At 52.1% G+C, this 15279-nt stretch overlaps 1 protein-coding gene across 1 annotated transcript; it reads right to left on the bottom strand.

Moving 5' to 3' along the window:
* Positions 1–5427: 5427 nt before the first annotated feature.
* On the bottom strand, positions 5428–14487 carry SIGLEC10 (sialic acid binding Ig like lectin 10). Its single transcript, XM_064380979.1, has 10 exons — positions 11193–14487; positions 10730–11113; positions 10322–10606; positions 9960–10010; positions 9542–9811; positions 9208–9255; positions 8632–8889; positions 7875–7968; positions 7671–7782; positions 5428–5863 (listed from the first exon to the last, which is right to left on the bottom strand). The coding sequence occupies exons 1-10, from the start codon at positions 11227–11229 to the stop codon at positions 5591–5593; spliced, it is 1812 nt and encodes a 603-aa protein (XP_064237049.1). The 5' UTR covers positions 11230–14487; the 3' UTR covers positions 5428–5590.
* Positions 14488–15279: the final 792 nt, after the last annotated feature.

Below are 15279 nucleotides of genomic sequence, written 5' to 3'. Positions count from 1 at the left end.
TCCTCCCACTGCCTCCCCTAACTCATGACCTCTCCTCTTTTAGGTCTAGGAGGTCATCTTTGCTCCCTTCCCTAAAATCTCCCCACATTTAGAGGCCCTCACCCAGCTTCTCCCCTCTCAGTCCCGTCGAGGCATCAAGGTTTGGGGGTCACCTTTGTTTGTTTGTTTTTTTGAGGAGATTGACTCTCATTCTTTCGCCCAGGCTGGAGTGCAATGGTGCAATCTCAGCTTACTGCAATCTCCACCTCTTGGGTTCAAGTGATTCTCCTGCTTCAGCCTCCCGAGTAGCTGGGATTACAGGCGCCCGCCACCAGGACTGGCTAATTTTTGTATTTTTAGTAGAGATGGGGTTTCACCATGTTGGCCAGGCTGGTCTCGAACTCCTGAACTCAAGTGATCCACCCACCTGGGCCTCCCAAAGTGCTGGGATAGCAGGCGTGAGCCACCGCGCCCAGCCTAAGCCGGCCTAAGCCTTAGTTCTTCATTGTCGTAATGAGAGGAAGTACAAGAAAGTACTGATCATGGGCGAGGAGTCCAACTGACTGCTTCAGTGATGTCACATACTGACTCTGCCCCTGAAAAGCTGAGTCACCTTGGGTAATTTGCTTAGCCTCTCTGAGCTTCAGTTTCACTCGGAGCTGGCTGATAACACTCCTCTCAGAGTTGCTATGACATTCGAACAGGGTCGTGTATATAAATTGCTCAGCATGGAGCTTGTTCTCATTAAGCCCCATGGCACGTGGGCATCTCTGCTTTTAACATACATATGTGTACACAGTCCAAGTGACAGAACATCAGGATTAGCGGGAGCTGGGAGGGTGAAGTAGGCAGCACCACCTGATATTTAGGTGGAAGAATGGCTGGGAGTTGCCAACATGTGGAATGAGGGACAAGTCAAAGTTGTCCCTAAGATTTCGAGTTTGGGCAATGGTGGCATGGTAAGCTAAGATCAAGGATATAAGGGCAAGAAGTGCCTTCAGGCTGGGAGCATTCAGGAGAGCGTGGGAGGATAGTGCATGTGTTTGGGACATGTTAAGGTGCTTATAGGGTATCCACACAGAGGGGTCTGGGAATCAAGCAATACATGTGGGCTGGGTGTGGTGGCTCACGCCTGTCATCCTTGTCTTCTGGGTAGCTGAGGCAGGAGAACTGCTTGAGGCCAGGAATTTGAGATCAGCATGGCCAACAATGTAAGACCCCATTTCTACAAAAAATTTAAGGCCAGGTGTGGTTGCTCATGCCTGTAAAATCCTGGCACTTTGGGAGGCCGAGTGGGTGGATCACAAGGTCAGGAGTTCAAGACCAGCCTGGCCAACATGGTGAAACCCCATCTCTACTAAAAAAATACAAAAACTAGTCAGATGTGGTTGCACGTACCTGTAATCCCAGCTACTCGGGAGCCTGAGGCAGGATAATCTCTTGAATCCCGGAGGCAGAGGTTTCAGTGAGCCGAGATTGTGCCACTGCATTCCAGCCTGAGCGACAGAGCAGGACTCTGTCTCAAAAAAAAAAAAAAAAAAAAAGAAATTAATGTGGTGCTTTTCTGGAGCTGGAGGCTATTGATGTAGGTGTGGGAATTACTACTTGGGAGAGTTCATCTCTGCCTGTTCCAAAATCCATTGTGAGCACTGCCAGTGCTTTCTTCAGCTCTCATGAGATTGGGGCAGGAGTGGTGCCATCTTCATGTTAGGCTGTCTTAGTCCATTTATATTGCTATAACAGAATACCACAAACTGGATAATATTCAATAAAAAAATTGGCCGGGTGCAGTGGCTCACAACTTTAATCCCAGAACTTTGGGAGACTGAGGTAGATGGGATCACCTGAGGTTGAGAGTTCGAGACCAGCCTGACCAACACGGAGAAACCTCTTCTCTACTAAAAGTACAAAATTAGCCAGGCGTGGTGGCACATGCCTATCATACCAGCTACTTGGGAGGCTGAGGTAGGAGAATCACTTGAACCTGGGAGGCGGAGGGTGCGGTGAGCAGAGATCATGCCATTGCACTCCAGCCTGGGCAACAAGAACAAAACTCCATCTCAAAATAAATAAATAAATAAAATAAAAATTAAATAATAAAAAAAATATTTCTCATGGTTCTGGAGGCTGCAAAGTTCAAGATCAAGGCACCAGCAGATTGAGTATCTGGCGAGGGCCTGATCTCTGCTTCCAAGATGTGTCTCTCTTATATGGAAGGTGGAAGGGCAAAAAAGGGCCAACACTGTGTGAAGCCTGTTTTATAGTCTTTAATCCCATGCATGAGGGAGGAGCCCTCATGACCTAATAACATCCTAAAGGTCCTGTCTCTTCATACTATTTGCATTGGGGATTAACTTTCAACATGAATTTTGGAGGGACGTAAACATTCAAACCATGGCAGAAACTCTTTGCAGAGCCATTTTGCTGCTGAAACTTGCAGGTGGGGGTATGACTTATTTAATAAAGATGACCTTTTCTGTATAGATGATACCTAGCAGATGTTGAATAGGACATTTTCTGTTTTTTGTTTGCTTTTTTGTTTGTTTGAGATGGAGTCTCACTCTGTCACCCAGGCTGGAGTGCAGTGGTTCGATCTTGGCTCACTGCAACACCTAGCTCCTGGGTTCAAGCGATTCCTCTGCCTCAGCCTTCCAAGTAGCTGGGATTACAGGTGCCCACCACCGCACCCGGCTAATTTTTGTATTTTTAGTAGAGACAGCGTTTTGCCGTGTTAGCCAGGCTGGTCTGGAGCCCCTGACCTCAAGTGATCTGCCTGCCTTGCCTCCCAAAGTCCTAGGATTACAGGCATGAGCACACTGTGCCCCGTCCTGAATAAGAATTTTTCTGTTGGTTCTTTTTTTTTTTTTTCTCTAATGAGATGAGTTTCACTCTTGTTGCCCAGGCTAGAGTGCAATGGCACTATCTCGGCTCACCGCAACCTCCACTTCCCGGGTTCAAGCGATTCTCCTGCCTCACCCTCCTGAGTAGCTGGGATTACAGGCATGTGCCACCACACCTAAGTTTTTGTATTTTTAGTAGAGACAGGGTTTCTCCATGTTGGTCAGGCTGGTCTCGAACTCCTGACCTTAGATGATCTGCCCACTTCGGCCTCCCAAAGTGCTGGCATTACAGGCATGAGCCACCGCGCCTGGTCTCCTTTTCTTTTCTTTTTCTTTTTTTTTTCTTTTTTTTTTTCAGAGACGGGGTCTCGCTTGTTGCCCAGGGCTGGAGTGCAGTAGCTATTCACAGGCATGATCCAAACTCCCATGCTGGCCTCCTTTTCTTTTCTTTTTTTTTGAGACAGAGTCTTCCTCTGTCACCCAGGCTGGAGTGCAGTGGTGCAGTCCTGGCTACTGCAACCTCCGCCCCACAGGTTCAAGCAGTTATCCTGCCTCAGCCTCCCAAGGAGCTGGGATTACAGGTGCGTGCCACCACGCCTGGCTAATTTTTGTATTTTTTTAGTTGAGACGAGGGTTTCACCATGTTGGCCAGGCTAGTCTCAAAACGCCTGACCTCAGGTGATCCGCCCACCTCAGCCTCTCAAAGTGCTAGAATTACTGGTGTGAGCCACCGCAGAATGCTTAGCATGTTGTAAGTTTGTTGTTCTTCTTCCCTTCCAAAGCATTCCCACCTCCTCCATCCCAGCATGAGCTTGCACTTCTTTAGATTTGCGGGTCTGAGCGCGCTGGCATCCCACCCACACGCAGTCTCCCGCTTTTCCAGTCCTCACCCTGAAAACCTCCTTCTAGTCACAGATCTAGTCATTTTTGCCATGGCTACTCTTGAACTCTTTGACCTCTGCACCTGCTCCCTCTTCTGTAAAAACAAATGAGTTTATGTAGATTAAGATCTAGCAGACATCTGTAGAGGATCAGGTGGTAAATATTTTAGGCTTTGCAGGCTAGCGACTGAACTCTGCATGAATATAACCGCAATGTATAAAGGAATGAATGTGACTGGGTGCCGTGCTGAAATCATCTCCTTCCCAGGGTCCATGAAACAGTCTTCTTCTTTGAGCTTTCCCCCCAAACATTTAAAATGTAAAAACATTCCCAGCTTGCAGGTGCTATGAGAATAGGCAGCAGGCCAGAGGTGACTTAGGAGGCTTGTTGGCAGACTCCTGTCTGGTCTTTTTATTTTTTTTCTAAACAATCTCCTCTGTTGCCAAGGCTGGAATGCAGTGGCACGATCTCAGCTCACTGCAACCTCTGCCTCCCAGGTTCAAGGAAGTCTCCTGCCTCAGCCTCCTGAGTAACTGGGGCTACAGGTGTGTACCACCACGCCCGGCTAATTTTTGTATTTTTAGTAGAGACGGGGTTTTACCAAGTTAGCCAGGCTGGTTTCAAACTCCTGGCCTCAAGCAATCCATCCGCCTTTGCCTCCTAAAGTGCTGGGATTACAGGTGTGAGCCACAGCGCCCAGCTGTGTCTAGTCATCTAGTAATCCTCTGTCTTCTCAGAACACCGTATTCAGGGAAGGCCACTCAGGACAGATTTGTCAGGCTGTTTCAAATGCCCAGGTCTGGGATGGGATGCCCAATCTGTGGAGGATTTTTTTTTTTTTTTTTTTTTTTTTTGAGACAGGGTCTCACTGTGTTGCTCAGGCTGGAGTGCAGTGGTGTGATCTTGGCGCACTGCAGCCTCTGCCTCCTGGGCTCAAGTGACCCTCCTACTTCAGCCTCCCGAGTAGCTGTGTTACAGGAAAAGGGTCCTGATCCAGACCCCAAGAGAGGGTTCTTGGATCGCACACAAGAAAGAATTCAGGGTGAGGCCATAAAGTGAAAGCAAGTTTATTAACAAGGTAAAGGAACAAAAGAATGACTGCTCCATAGACAGAGCAGCCCCGAGGGCTGCGGGTTGCCCACTTTTATGGTTATTTCTTGATTACCTACTAAACAAGGGGTGGATTGTTCATTCCTCCCCTCTTTAGTCCACATAGGGCAACTTCCTGAAGTTGCCATGGCATCTGTAACCTCTCATGGCGCTGGGGGGAGTGTAGCAGCGAGGACCAGAGGTCAGTCTCGTCGCCATCTTGGTTTTGGTGGGTTTTAGCCGGCTTCTTTACTGCAGTCTGTTTTATCGGTAAGATCTTTACGACCTGTATCTTGTGCCGACCTCCTGTCTCATCCTGTGACTTAGAATGCTTTCACTGTCTGAGAATGGAGCCCAGTAGGTCTCAGCCTCATTTTATGCAGCTCCTATTCCAGATGGGAGTTCCTCTGGTTCAAACGCCTCTGACAGCTGGGACTACAGGAACACACCACCACATCCAGCTATGTTTTGTACTTTTTGTAGAGACAGGGTTTCACCATGTTGACCAGGCTGATCTTGAACTCCTGGGCTCAAGCAATCCATCCGCCTTAGCCTCCCAAAGTGCTGGAATTACAGGCATGAGCCACCACACCCAGCCCACTTGGAGGCTTTTTTTTTTTTTTTTTTAAATGAGACAGAGAGAGAGAGAGAGAGAGGGAGGGAGGGAGAGAGAGAGAGAGGGAGGGAGGGAGGGAGGGAGGGAGGCAGGGAGGGAGACTTTGCACTCCGTTATCTTCAAATTCTTTATGACTTTACCTTCTTCCCTAGCCGACGTCCCAGTCCTAAAGCCCAAGAGACCCTCAATGGAACTTGACTTCTGCATAATCCGCCTGGGTGCCCTTGGGCATCCGGGCCTCAGGCCTGGGTCTGAGGCCTGGGAAGTTGAGCGTGGCATAATGGAGCTCTTGGCTCTTCTGGGCTTCTGGTGCTTGAATGGATGATTTGGGTTCTGGGCAGCTGAACAACTGATACGGCTTTTTCTGGTTCTTCTTTGATTCTGGGCAGGGAGCACCTGGTGGAGGAGGTGTCCGAGAAGGGCTGCTTGATGTGGCCTTCTCATTCCGATCCTGAGCCTGAGAGACGAACCACCATCCTTCATTCATTCATTCAGCAAATATTTGAGCACATGTTAGGCACTGATTTCGTTTATATATTTATTTTGAGACGGGGTCTCACTCTGTTGCCCAGGCTGGAGTACAGTGGCATGATCTCGGCTCACTGCAACCTCTGCCTTCCAGGTTCAAGCGATTCTGCCTCAGCCTCCTGAGCTGCTGGGACTTCAAGCACGTGCCACCACATCTGGCTAATTTTTTGTATTTTTAGTAGAAATGGGGTTTCATTATGTTAGCCAGGATGGTCTCAATCTCCTGACCTCGTGATCCCCCGACCTTGGCCTCCCAAAGTGCTGGGATTACAGGTGTGAGCCACTGTGCCCAGCCATTTGGGCACTGATTTATAGCACAGAGTGAAACAAAGTCCCTGCCCTTGCTTTGCTGAGCTTGCATTCCATCTTGGAAGCAGGAACAGAGAATACTTAGCAAAAGTACCATAACTGGTAAGTGACAAACGACATCAAGAAATCTGAGCACTGTCAGAAGTCAGCAAAAGGGAGGGCGGGATGACTGTTTAACAGGGCATCCAGGGAAGTTCGAGACCAGCCTGGCCGACATAGCAAAACCCCATCTCTATCGAAACTACAAAAATTAGCCAGGCATGGTGATACATGCCTGTAGTCCCAGATACTCAGGAGGCCGAGGCAGGAGAATTGCTTGAACCTGAGAGGTGGAAGTTATAGTGAGCTGAGATTGTGCCACTGCACTCCAGCCTGGGCAACAGAGTGAGACTCCATCTCAAAAAAAAAAAAAAAGAAAAAGAAAAGAAAAGAAATGCTGATTAGACACCCACATGGGGATGCTGCATAGACAGTCTGCAGTTCAGGGAAGGAGCCAGGAGATACAGTTTTAGCGTCATCAGCATACGATGTTATCTCCTAATAATTTCCAGCATTTACAGAGTTACCCAGGGGCCTGGTGATATTCTGAATATTTTATTATACAAGTACAATATATTTAACATCTAGCATCATCCTAGGAGGTGGCCACTAGTATTATCCCCATGTTACAGCTAAAGAAATTGAGGCACAGAGAAGTTAAGATACTTGCTTCATCACACAGTGGTGGAAGCAGGATTTGAACCCAGGCAGGCTGACTTCAGACCCCTCTGCTGAGTCCCTACTCTGTATGTTCTCCCGATGATACGAATAATTGTTAAGCAGTTAAGTGTAATTAGTAATCGGTGACGGTAATAATGGAAAGATGGCTACATATTGACAAAGTGCATGTGTTCTAATCCTCAAACCAACTCTCTCTTTTTGTTCTTTTTTTTTTTCGAGACAGAGTCTCCCTCCGTTTCCCAGGCTGGAGTGCAGTGGCATGATCTCGGCTCATTGTAACCTCTGCCTACTGGGTTCAAGCAATTCTCCTGCCTCAGCCTCCCGAGTAGCTGGGACTACAGGCGCCTGCCACCACGCCCAGCTAACTTTTGTATTTTTAGTAAAGATGGGGTTTCACCATATTGGCCAGGCTGGTCTCAAACTCCTGACCTTGTGATCTGCCCATCTCAGCCTCCCAAAGTGCTGGGATTGCAGGCGTGAGCCACCGCGCCCAACTTAATCCTCAATCCAACTCTCAAAGGAGACAGGAAGAAATGAAGGCTCAGAGCAGGTGAGGGACGTGGCTGAGGTCTCATAGCTAGGATATGAATTCAGTGCTATCGCTGGTGCTTTTCCCACCTTGACGTCCCTAAGACAAAGGGTACGAAAGTCAGAAAGCGGATGTGAGCTTTAGAGAAGAGGAGAGGCAGCATGGCCCAGACACTCACTGGGGGGCCGGCCTTCGGGACCACGTTGATGTAATCCAGGATGGTGCTGTGCCAGGAGAACCTGGGCCTCGGGGTCTCTGCCTGAGCTTGTTTCTTCAGTAGAATCTTCATGCTGAGGAAACAAAGCCCCTGTTTGTGCACTGCTGCACCTCTCCACTTCCTGGGTCCAGACCCCAGACCCCGCCACTCCTCCTTTTCACCTACATGATCTGGGAGAGGCAGAGGCAAAGAAGAGCCATGATCATGATTCCCAGAACCACTCCGATGAAGAATTCCTTTGAGGCCAGTCCCTTCTTATCTGCACACGGAGAGAGTCAGGTGGGCATCTCCGATGAAGCCCACTCCTTACTCGGCCTTCAGGCTTTCACTTCCCATTGCAGACACTGAATCTGCAACTCCTCTGTTTCTCTGAGGTGGAGTCTCGCTCTGTTGCCCAGGCTGGAGTGACCAAGCCCAGGCGTCAGGACTTTCCATTGGTTTTCCTGTCTACGTACAGATGCCATGGCTCTCCTGTGTCCCTCCCAGCTCCTGCTCCAACCACAGGACCCTACTCTCTGCCCTACTCAGCTTCTCCAAGAATCTCAGCATCCAGGAGGCCCCTTAACCTGGCAGCTGCAGGATGGAGCCACTCTGGGCCCCGTGGACATTCCAGGCCTCACAGCTGAGCCTGAGGCCAGAGCTGAGCCCTCCATGGAGGCTCAGGGAGCTGTTGGCCCCGGGCCCAGTTGAGCTGGGGGTGACCTCGAAGGAGTCCTAGCTGCTGTTCCCCTCCAGCAGCTCCTCTCCAAGCCACCAGCACAGATAGAGGGCCGGGCTGGCCTGGGAGGAGCAGCTGCAGTGCAGACCCTCAGCCTCCCAGGAGCAGGAGGGGCCCAGCAGCTGTGGGGGGTCTGTGGGGAGGGAGGACAGGACTCAGCAGGGACCCCTTCCTGGGACCCAGGTGCCCCCTTTCCCCACTCACAGTGCACGGAGAGGCTGAGAGAGACGTGCTGGGAGCCCAGTGGGTGCTGAGCGTGGCAGGTGAACTCTCCTTCGTGCTCCATTTGAACCCGAGGCAGCTCCAGGACCGCGGGGTCTGAGGGTGGGGAGGGGCTCAGGGTCTGTCCCCCCCGGGTCCAGCTCAGCCTGGCTGGGGGACTGCTGTGGGTGACACAGGCCAGGCGCAGGCTTTGGCCCTCCAGGACCGGGAGGGACGTGCTGTTCCCAAGGTTTTCCAGGACTAGAGAAGGAATAGGCAAAATCGATGTGCAGCTTGGGGTGCAGGGACCCTCCCGCGTGGGGACCCTCCAGACGCCTGGGCCCGCCGATGTGCAGTTTGGGGTGCAGGGACCCTCCCGTGTGGGGACCCTCCAGACGCCTGGGCCCGCCGATGTGCAGCTTGGGGTGCAGGGACCCTCCCGTGTGGGGACCCTCCAGACGCCTGGGCCCGCCGATGTGCAGCTTGGGGTGCAGGGACCCTCCCGTGTGGGGACCCTCCAGATGCCTGGGCCCGCAGTTTAGCACCGAGAGGCCCTGGCTCCTCTGTCCCCTTTCCTACCTGTCCTGTTTGCTTGGGAAACCATCACTCTCAGGTTCTCTGGAGGATCTGAAATGGAGACAGGACCGGCTCTAGATGGGCCAGGGGCTTCCCTCTGGGTAAAGGGAACTGTCCTGGGAGACTGAGATGGGGGAAGTAGCGGGTATAGAAGGGCGGAGCAGAATCACCCACTGAGTCCCAGACACAAGCTGCACGAGTCTACACAGGTAAGAAGGTCGGCCCCTTGGCCTGGGGTTCCACGTCTGCTCAGCTCTGGGACCCTGAGCCCACAGCCCCTGCGTCCCCACCCGTCCTGCCCTCCCAGATGGACTCCGGGCCCCTGCTGGGCACTCACACTGCACAGAGAGGTCCAGGGCTCGCTGCTGGGAGCCAAGCCTGTTCTCCGCTCGGCAGGTGTAGCGGCCTGAATCCCCGGCCTTCACCCGGGGAAGCTCCAGCCCCAGGGTTCTGGGGCCCCAGGGGTGGGACCAGGAGAGGACTCTGTCCTGCAGCACCCAGCTCAGCGTGGCGGGGGGCTGGCTGTCAGCAGCACAGAGGAGCCTCAGGAACTGGCCTTTCTGGGCTTCCAGCTGTGTGAGATTTTCCTGGGGCTGGGGCTCTAGGGCTGGAGAGAGAGGAAAAAAAGAGAGGAAAGGAGAGAGAGAGAGAGAGAGAGAGAAGGGGTACAGGGAGGCACACATCCCCTCATCCCCTGAAGCTTTTTCATCCCCTCTTTAAGGACTGGCCCAGCCCTAGCCCGATGGCCTCGGTACCTGGCGTGTTGACATCACGGGAAATGCTGATAACAACGTCTCTGGGGGCGTCTGCAACAAGATTGTGAGCTGGCTTCAGGGAGGGACAGTTTGTTCCCACAACCAAAAAAGTTCCCCCGGAGAAAATAAAGTGAGACTCCCAGAAGACAAGTGACAGCCAGCGCGGGGCTCACACGTGTGGACAGAGGACCAGACGCCATTCCCATCCCCTCCCAGGGCTGCGCCGGCTTCCTGGGACCCCACGGCTTCCTCTTCCTCTCCCTGGACCCTCCTGAGCTGGGAGCCGCTCACTGCCCCGCTGGGCTCCCCCTCCCCAGCCCCCAGGTCTGTCTGCAGGCCCCACAGTCCCAGGCCACACTCACAGGCCACGCGGAGTCGGACGGTCCTCTGTGCGCTCACACCCATTCTGGAGAAATCCACGTGGCAGGTGAGGTCGGTGTCGTGGTCCTGGGGTCTGGGCGTGAAGCTGAGCACTGAGAAATGGGGGCTGCTTGGTCTGGTTCTTCTGGAGGAGAGGGCAGCCCCCATCCAGGAGAAAGAAGGGAGTGGACAGTTCTCGAAGGCCCAGTTAAACACACAGATGACCGTCACCGGCCGCCCGGGCTCCAGGGTCTCGGGGATGTAGACATCAGGCTTCTGAGTCAGGGCTGGGACAGAGACAGGGTGGGGGGTGTTAGTGCTGCAGGGGTCCCTGAGAGCCCTCTTTGCTCAGCCCATGCCCAGGGTCCCTCCCCAGTGTGAGAGGCAGGAGTTCCCACCCCATTCCATACCTGTTACTTTTAGATGGAGGAATCTGTTAAAGAAGTTGAATCTCACATAGCTTCCTCTCTCCACCCGAAAGAAGTACCTTCCGGTGTCCTGCATCTGTGCGTCTCTGATCACCAAGGAGCAGCTCCCCTTGCTGGGATCCCCCGTGAGCTGGAACCGGCCCCGCGTGCTCATGTCCACCTCTCGATCTGGGTGGTTTGTTGCCACTGGAGCATCCTTGCTTGTCTCAGCCCTTTCTCGGAACCAGTGGCCATAAGCTCGGGTAGACTCTGTCCAGTCCTTTCGTGGGTAGGAGAAGTTGCAAGGCACAGAGACACACAGGCCCTCTGGCACTGTCACCGACCTCTGCACTTGGATTGAGAAGCTCCCATCCATAGCCTGGGACCCTGTGGGGAGACAGAGGCTCAACCTGCAACCCCAGTCCCAGCTCTGCCCCAGGTCCTTTCTGGCCCCCAGCCCACTCACCGCCCAGCAGCGAGGACAGCAGCAGCGGCAGTAGCATCTCGGCGTAAGAGACACAGGATCTGCCTGAGACAGGCCTATTCTCTGGTGGTGCTGTGAATGGCTCAGGGCTCTTGGCAGAAGGGGGAAGCCGAGGGCGGAAGCCCTGGGGCCTGATGAGCCCTGGGGCCTGACGTGAAATGAGTTTCAGATCCTGAGGTCAAGGACTCCTTTCCCTTCCTCGGCACTCCCCTGTCCACCTTGCCTGCTTGTCTTCTGGGTCTCGTGGGGGCCCAGCCTGACCTTGGGCTTGTTGAACTGGTCCTTCCAGAGTTCCCAGTGCAGGAGGGGAGGGCAGGCTTGTGTCTGCCCTGGGGGCCTGGCTGTGGGTAGGGCAGTGGGGTGGGGGCTCTCCCTCTGGGCCCTGGGTCATTGAAAAAGCAGAAGTGAAAGTCCACAGTGAGCTCCCCTTATCTGGGTAACTGGTGGTGGAGATGGTGGGTACAGGGGAAGGGACAGTTGCTGGAAGGGGCTGGTCTTATCAGATAAAATGATGCAAGATGTCTGGTTAAAGCTGGATTTCACAGAAAACATAAATTAAGTTTTTATTTTTATTTTTTAGTATAAATATGTCCTAGATGCTGCATGGGATATACTTTTACCAAAAAGCAAAATAAATTTGTTTATCTGAAATTCAAATTAATCATTTTTTGAGACAGAGTCTCGCTCTGTCACCCAGGCTGGTTTGAGAAGTGGCATGATCTCTGCTCACTGCAACCTCTGCCTCCTGGACTCAAATGATTCTCCTGCCTCAGCCTCTTGAGTACCTGGGATTACAAGCGCCCGCCACCACGCCGAGCTAATTTTTGTATTTTTGTAGAGACGGGGTTTCACCATGTTGGCCAGGCTGGTTTCAAACTCATGATCTCAAGTGATCTGCCCGCCTTGGCCTTCCAAAATGCTGGGATTCCAGGTGTGAGCCACCACACCCGGCCTAAGATTCCAATTTAACTGAGCATGTTGAATTGCTTTTTTTCTAAATCTGGCCACCCTAGGGTGGTATCAGCCTCAGCCCTTCATTGCAGGGTCCAGCCCCTCAGGGTCTAGTGGGTGTCCTTTTGTGTGCAGAGACAATAGATCACAGGAAAGAAAGACACAAAAATCAGAGATAAGAGAAGAATTCAGCTGGGCCCGGGGACCACTACTACCTAGGCGCAGAGGCCCCGAATGCTGGGACGCGTTGATATTTATTGTATACCAGGCAGGGGGGCAGGGTAAGGAGAGTGAATCATCTGACATGACGGATGGGGTCAAACAAATCACATGCTTACAGCACAGGGGGCCTCCCTTTCAGGTAGCTGCTGCAAGGAGGGGAGGCACATACTTCAGCATCTTTCTATGCACTTGTCAGAAAGATCGAAGGCTTTTAGGAGTCCGCTATTCTTCTCACAACTTCTAAGAACTTAAAAAGAGCTCCAGGTGAGAAACTGGAACACGAAAGTGGACAAGGATGGTGGCCATCGGAGCACAGCACCACAGAGACGCATTTAAGCCACTGGATGTCTGCAGGCCGGCCTGGCTAATGTCAGGCCGAGTGTTCTCTGAACTCCCCCAGTGAAAGGGAAACTCCCCTTCACGGCCTGCTAAGTAATGGGTGCCTTCCCAGGTGCTAGCACTACCGCAAGGTTCTCACTCTCACCTCCCGATCACTTCTCACAATGTCCCTTCTGTTCCTAATTGTATTTCACCTAGTTGTTTCTATAAGACTAAAATGATTCTATGCTATAATACTAAAGCAAAGATTAACAAAGAATAATGATTTAGTAAGATTGATTATATGACTGATTATGTCTATTTGGTATCATTGCTGGTGATACGTAATCAGTTATTTGTTATACAGGGACAGATTGTGCCTGCAGTCTCTGCCTTGGCACCTGGGCAATTTTCTTCTCACACCTCATGCTTCCTGGTGAGCTCTTGATCCTTGCTCCCCAGAAGCATCCTCTCGCCCCCACCAGGCCTCAGTCCACTTCCCAGTCTCCCTTCCTCCTCTGTCATTCAACTGGGACACCCATCGGGATTAGAACACATATGCCCAAAAGTAATGCTGATGGGAGACGTTTGAGGAAAGGCGGGAGTGGGGGGCGGGGTGTGGGAAACAGACTAGGGAAGCGGGACTTTGCAATGAGTGGAGTAAACTCTACAAGATGTTGTCCATTCACTGAGCTGTTCCTGAAATGACTCCGTGTGAGTCACACAGAGACACAGAACGCCTCCTTCAACCTCCATGCACCTTGGGTACCAGGTGCTGAGCTTCAGAGGGACTTTGAGGTGACTACTCCATGGTGGGTCACCTCCAGGACCCCAGGTTAGTAAACGAAGATTTCTAGAAACAGGAAAGCATAGAAAGGTCCTTTAATGCTGGACAGACATTCAAGATGGGACCTGGGGATGGAGCAGTCAGCTCTTCCTGGTGGAGGGAAGTCAGGAGAGGCCTCCTGGAGGAGGCGACCCAGCCCCTGCCCTGTCCATGACATTTTTGTTTTTGGTTTTGAGACAAGGTCTTGCTCTGTTGCCCAGGCTGGAGTGCAGTGGTGCGATCATGGCTCAGTGCAGCCTCAATCTTATGGGCTCAAGCGATCCTCCCACCTTATCCGCCCAACTAGCTGGGACTACAGGCATGCACCACCACGCCCAGCTAATTTTTGTAGTTTTTGTAGAGACAGAGTTTCACCATGTTGGCCAGGCTGGTCTCGAACTCCTGGGTTCCAGTGATCGTCCTGCCTCGGCCTCCCAAAGTGCTGGGATTACAGGTGTTCGCCATGGCCTCATCCACTGTGTTAGTCGCTAGAGCTGCTGTCACAGCGTGCCACAGACAGAGGGGCTGAAACAATCCTTAACACTGACTTCCTCACGCTTCTGGGCTAGATATCCAAAACCAAGGTGTGCTTCCTTCCGAGGCCTCTGCCGGGCTTCTAGATGCCACTCCTCCCTGTGTCCTCACATGGCCGTCCCTCTCTGGGTGTCTGTTTCCTCAGCTCCTGCTCTTGTAAGAACTTACAATAACTCATGTGATATTGGACCAGGCCCACCCTAGTCCAAATGAGTGACCTCATTTCAGTTGGCCCTCAGTATGCACGGATCCCACATACCGGGATTCAACCACCTGTCCATCATGGCATTCAAATACAAAACTGACAAAAGCCAACATCATCACAAAAAACAGCATGAATTAAAAATACAGGCTGGGCACGATGGCTCACGCCTGCAATCCCAGCACTTTGGGAGGCCGAGGCGGGCGGATCACGAGGTCAAGAGATCGAGACCATCCTGGCCAACATGGTGAAATGCCGTCTCTACTAAAAAATACAAAAATTAGCTGGGCGTGGTGGCGCGCACCTGTAGTCCCAGCTGCTCGGGAGGCTGAGGCAGGAGAATTGCTTGAACCCAGGAGGCGGAGGTTGCAGTGAGCCGAGATCGCACCACTGCACTTTAGCCTGGCACCTGACGACAGAGCAAGACTCTGACTCAAAAAAAAAAAAAAAAAATACAGCGTAACAGCTATTTACACAGCATTACACTGCATCAGGTATGGTAAGTAACCTGGAGATGTGCAGAGGTCCTACGCAAACACTACTGGCTGAGGGAGCTGAGCATCATGGATTTGGTATCCAAGGGGCAGGGGTCCTGGAACCAGTCCCCCACACATACAGCAGAACGACTGTATCTCTTTAAATACTCTGTCTGCAAGTACTTAGGTACTGGAGGTTGGGACTTCAACACAGAAATTTGGTGAAGGGAAGGGGAATACAATTCAGACCCTAATATTCACCTTCCCTTTTTTTTCTTTAGAGAGAGAGGGTCGTTCTGTTGCTCAGGCTGGAGTGAAGTGGCCCGATCTCACTGCAACCTCCACCTCCCAAGTTCAAGCGATTCTCCTGCCTCAGCCTCCCAAGTAGCTGGAATTACAGGCACCTGCCGCCATGACCAGCTAATTTTTGTATTTTCAGTAGAGACGGGGTTTCACCGTGTTGTCCAGGCTGGTTTTGAACTCGTGACCTCAGGTGATCCGCCTGCCTCAGCCTCCCAAAGTGCTGGGATTACAGGTGTG

Source organism: Aotus nancymaae, unplaced genomic scaffold, assembly GCF_030222135.1.
Source record: "Aotus nancymaae isolate 86718 unplaced genomic scaffold, 86718_ANA_hifiasm-v0.15.2.pri h1tg000028l, whole genome shotgun sequence".
Lineage (NCBI taxonomy): Eukaryota > Metazoa > Chordata > Mammalia > Primates > Aotidae > Aotus > Aotus nancymaae.
The sequence above is the reverse complement of the archived record's forward strand: the minus strand, read 5'-3'. Positions and strand labels throughout refer to the sequence as shown.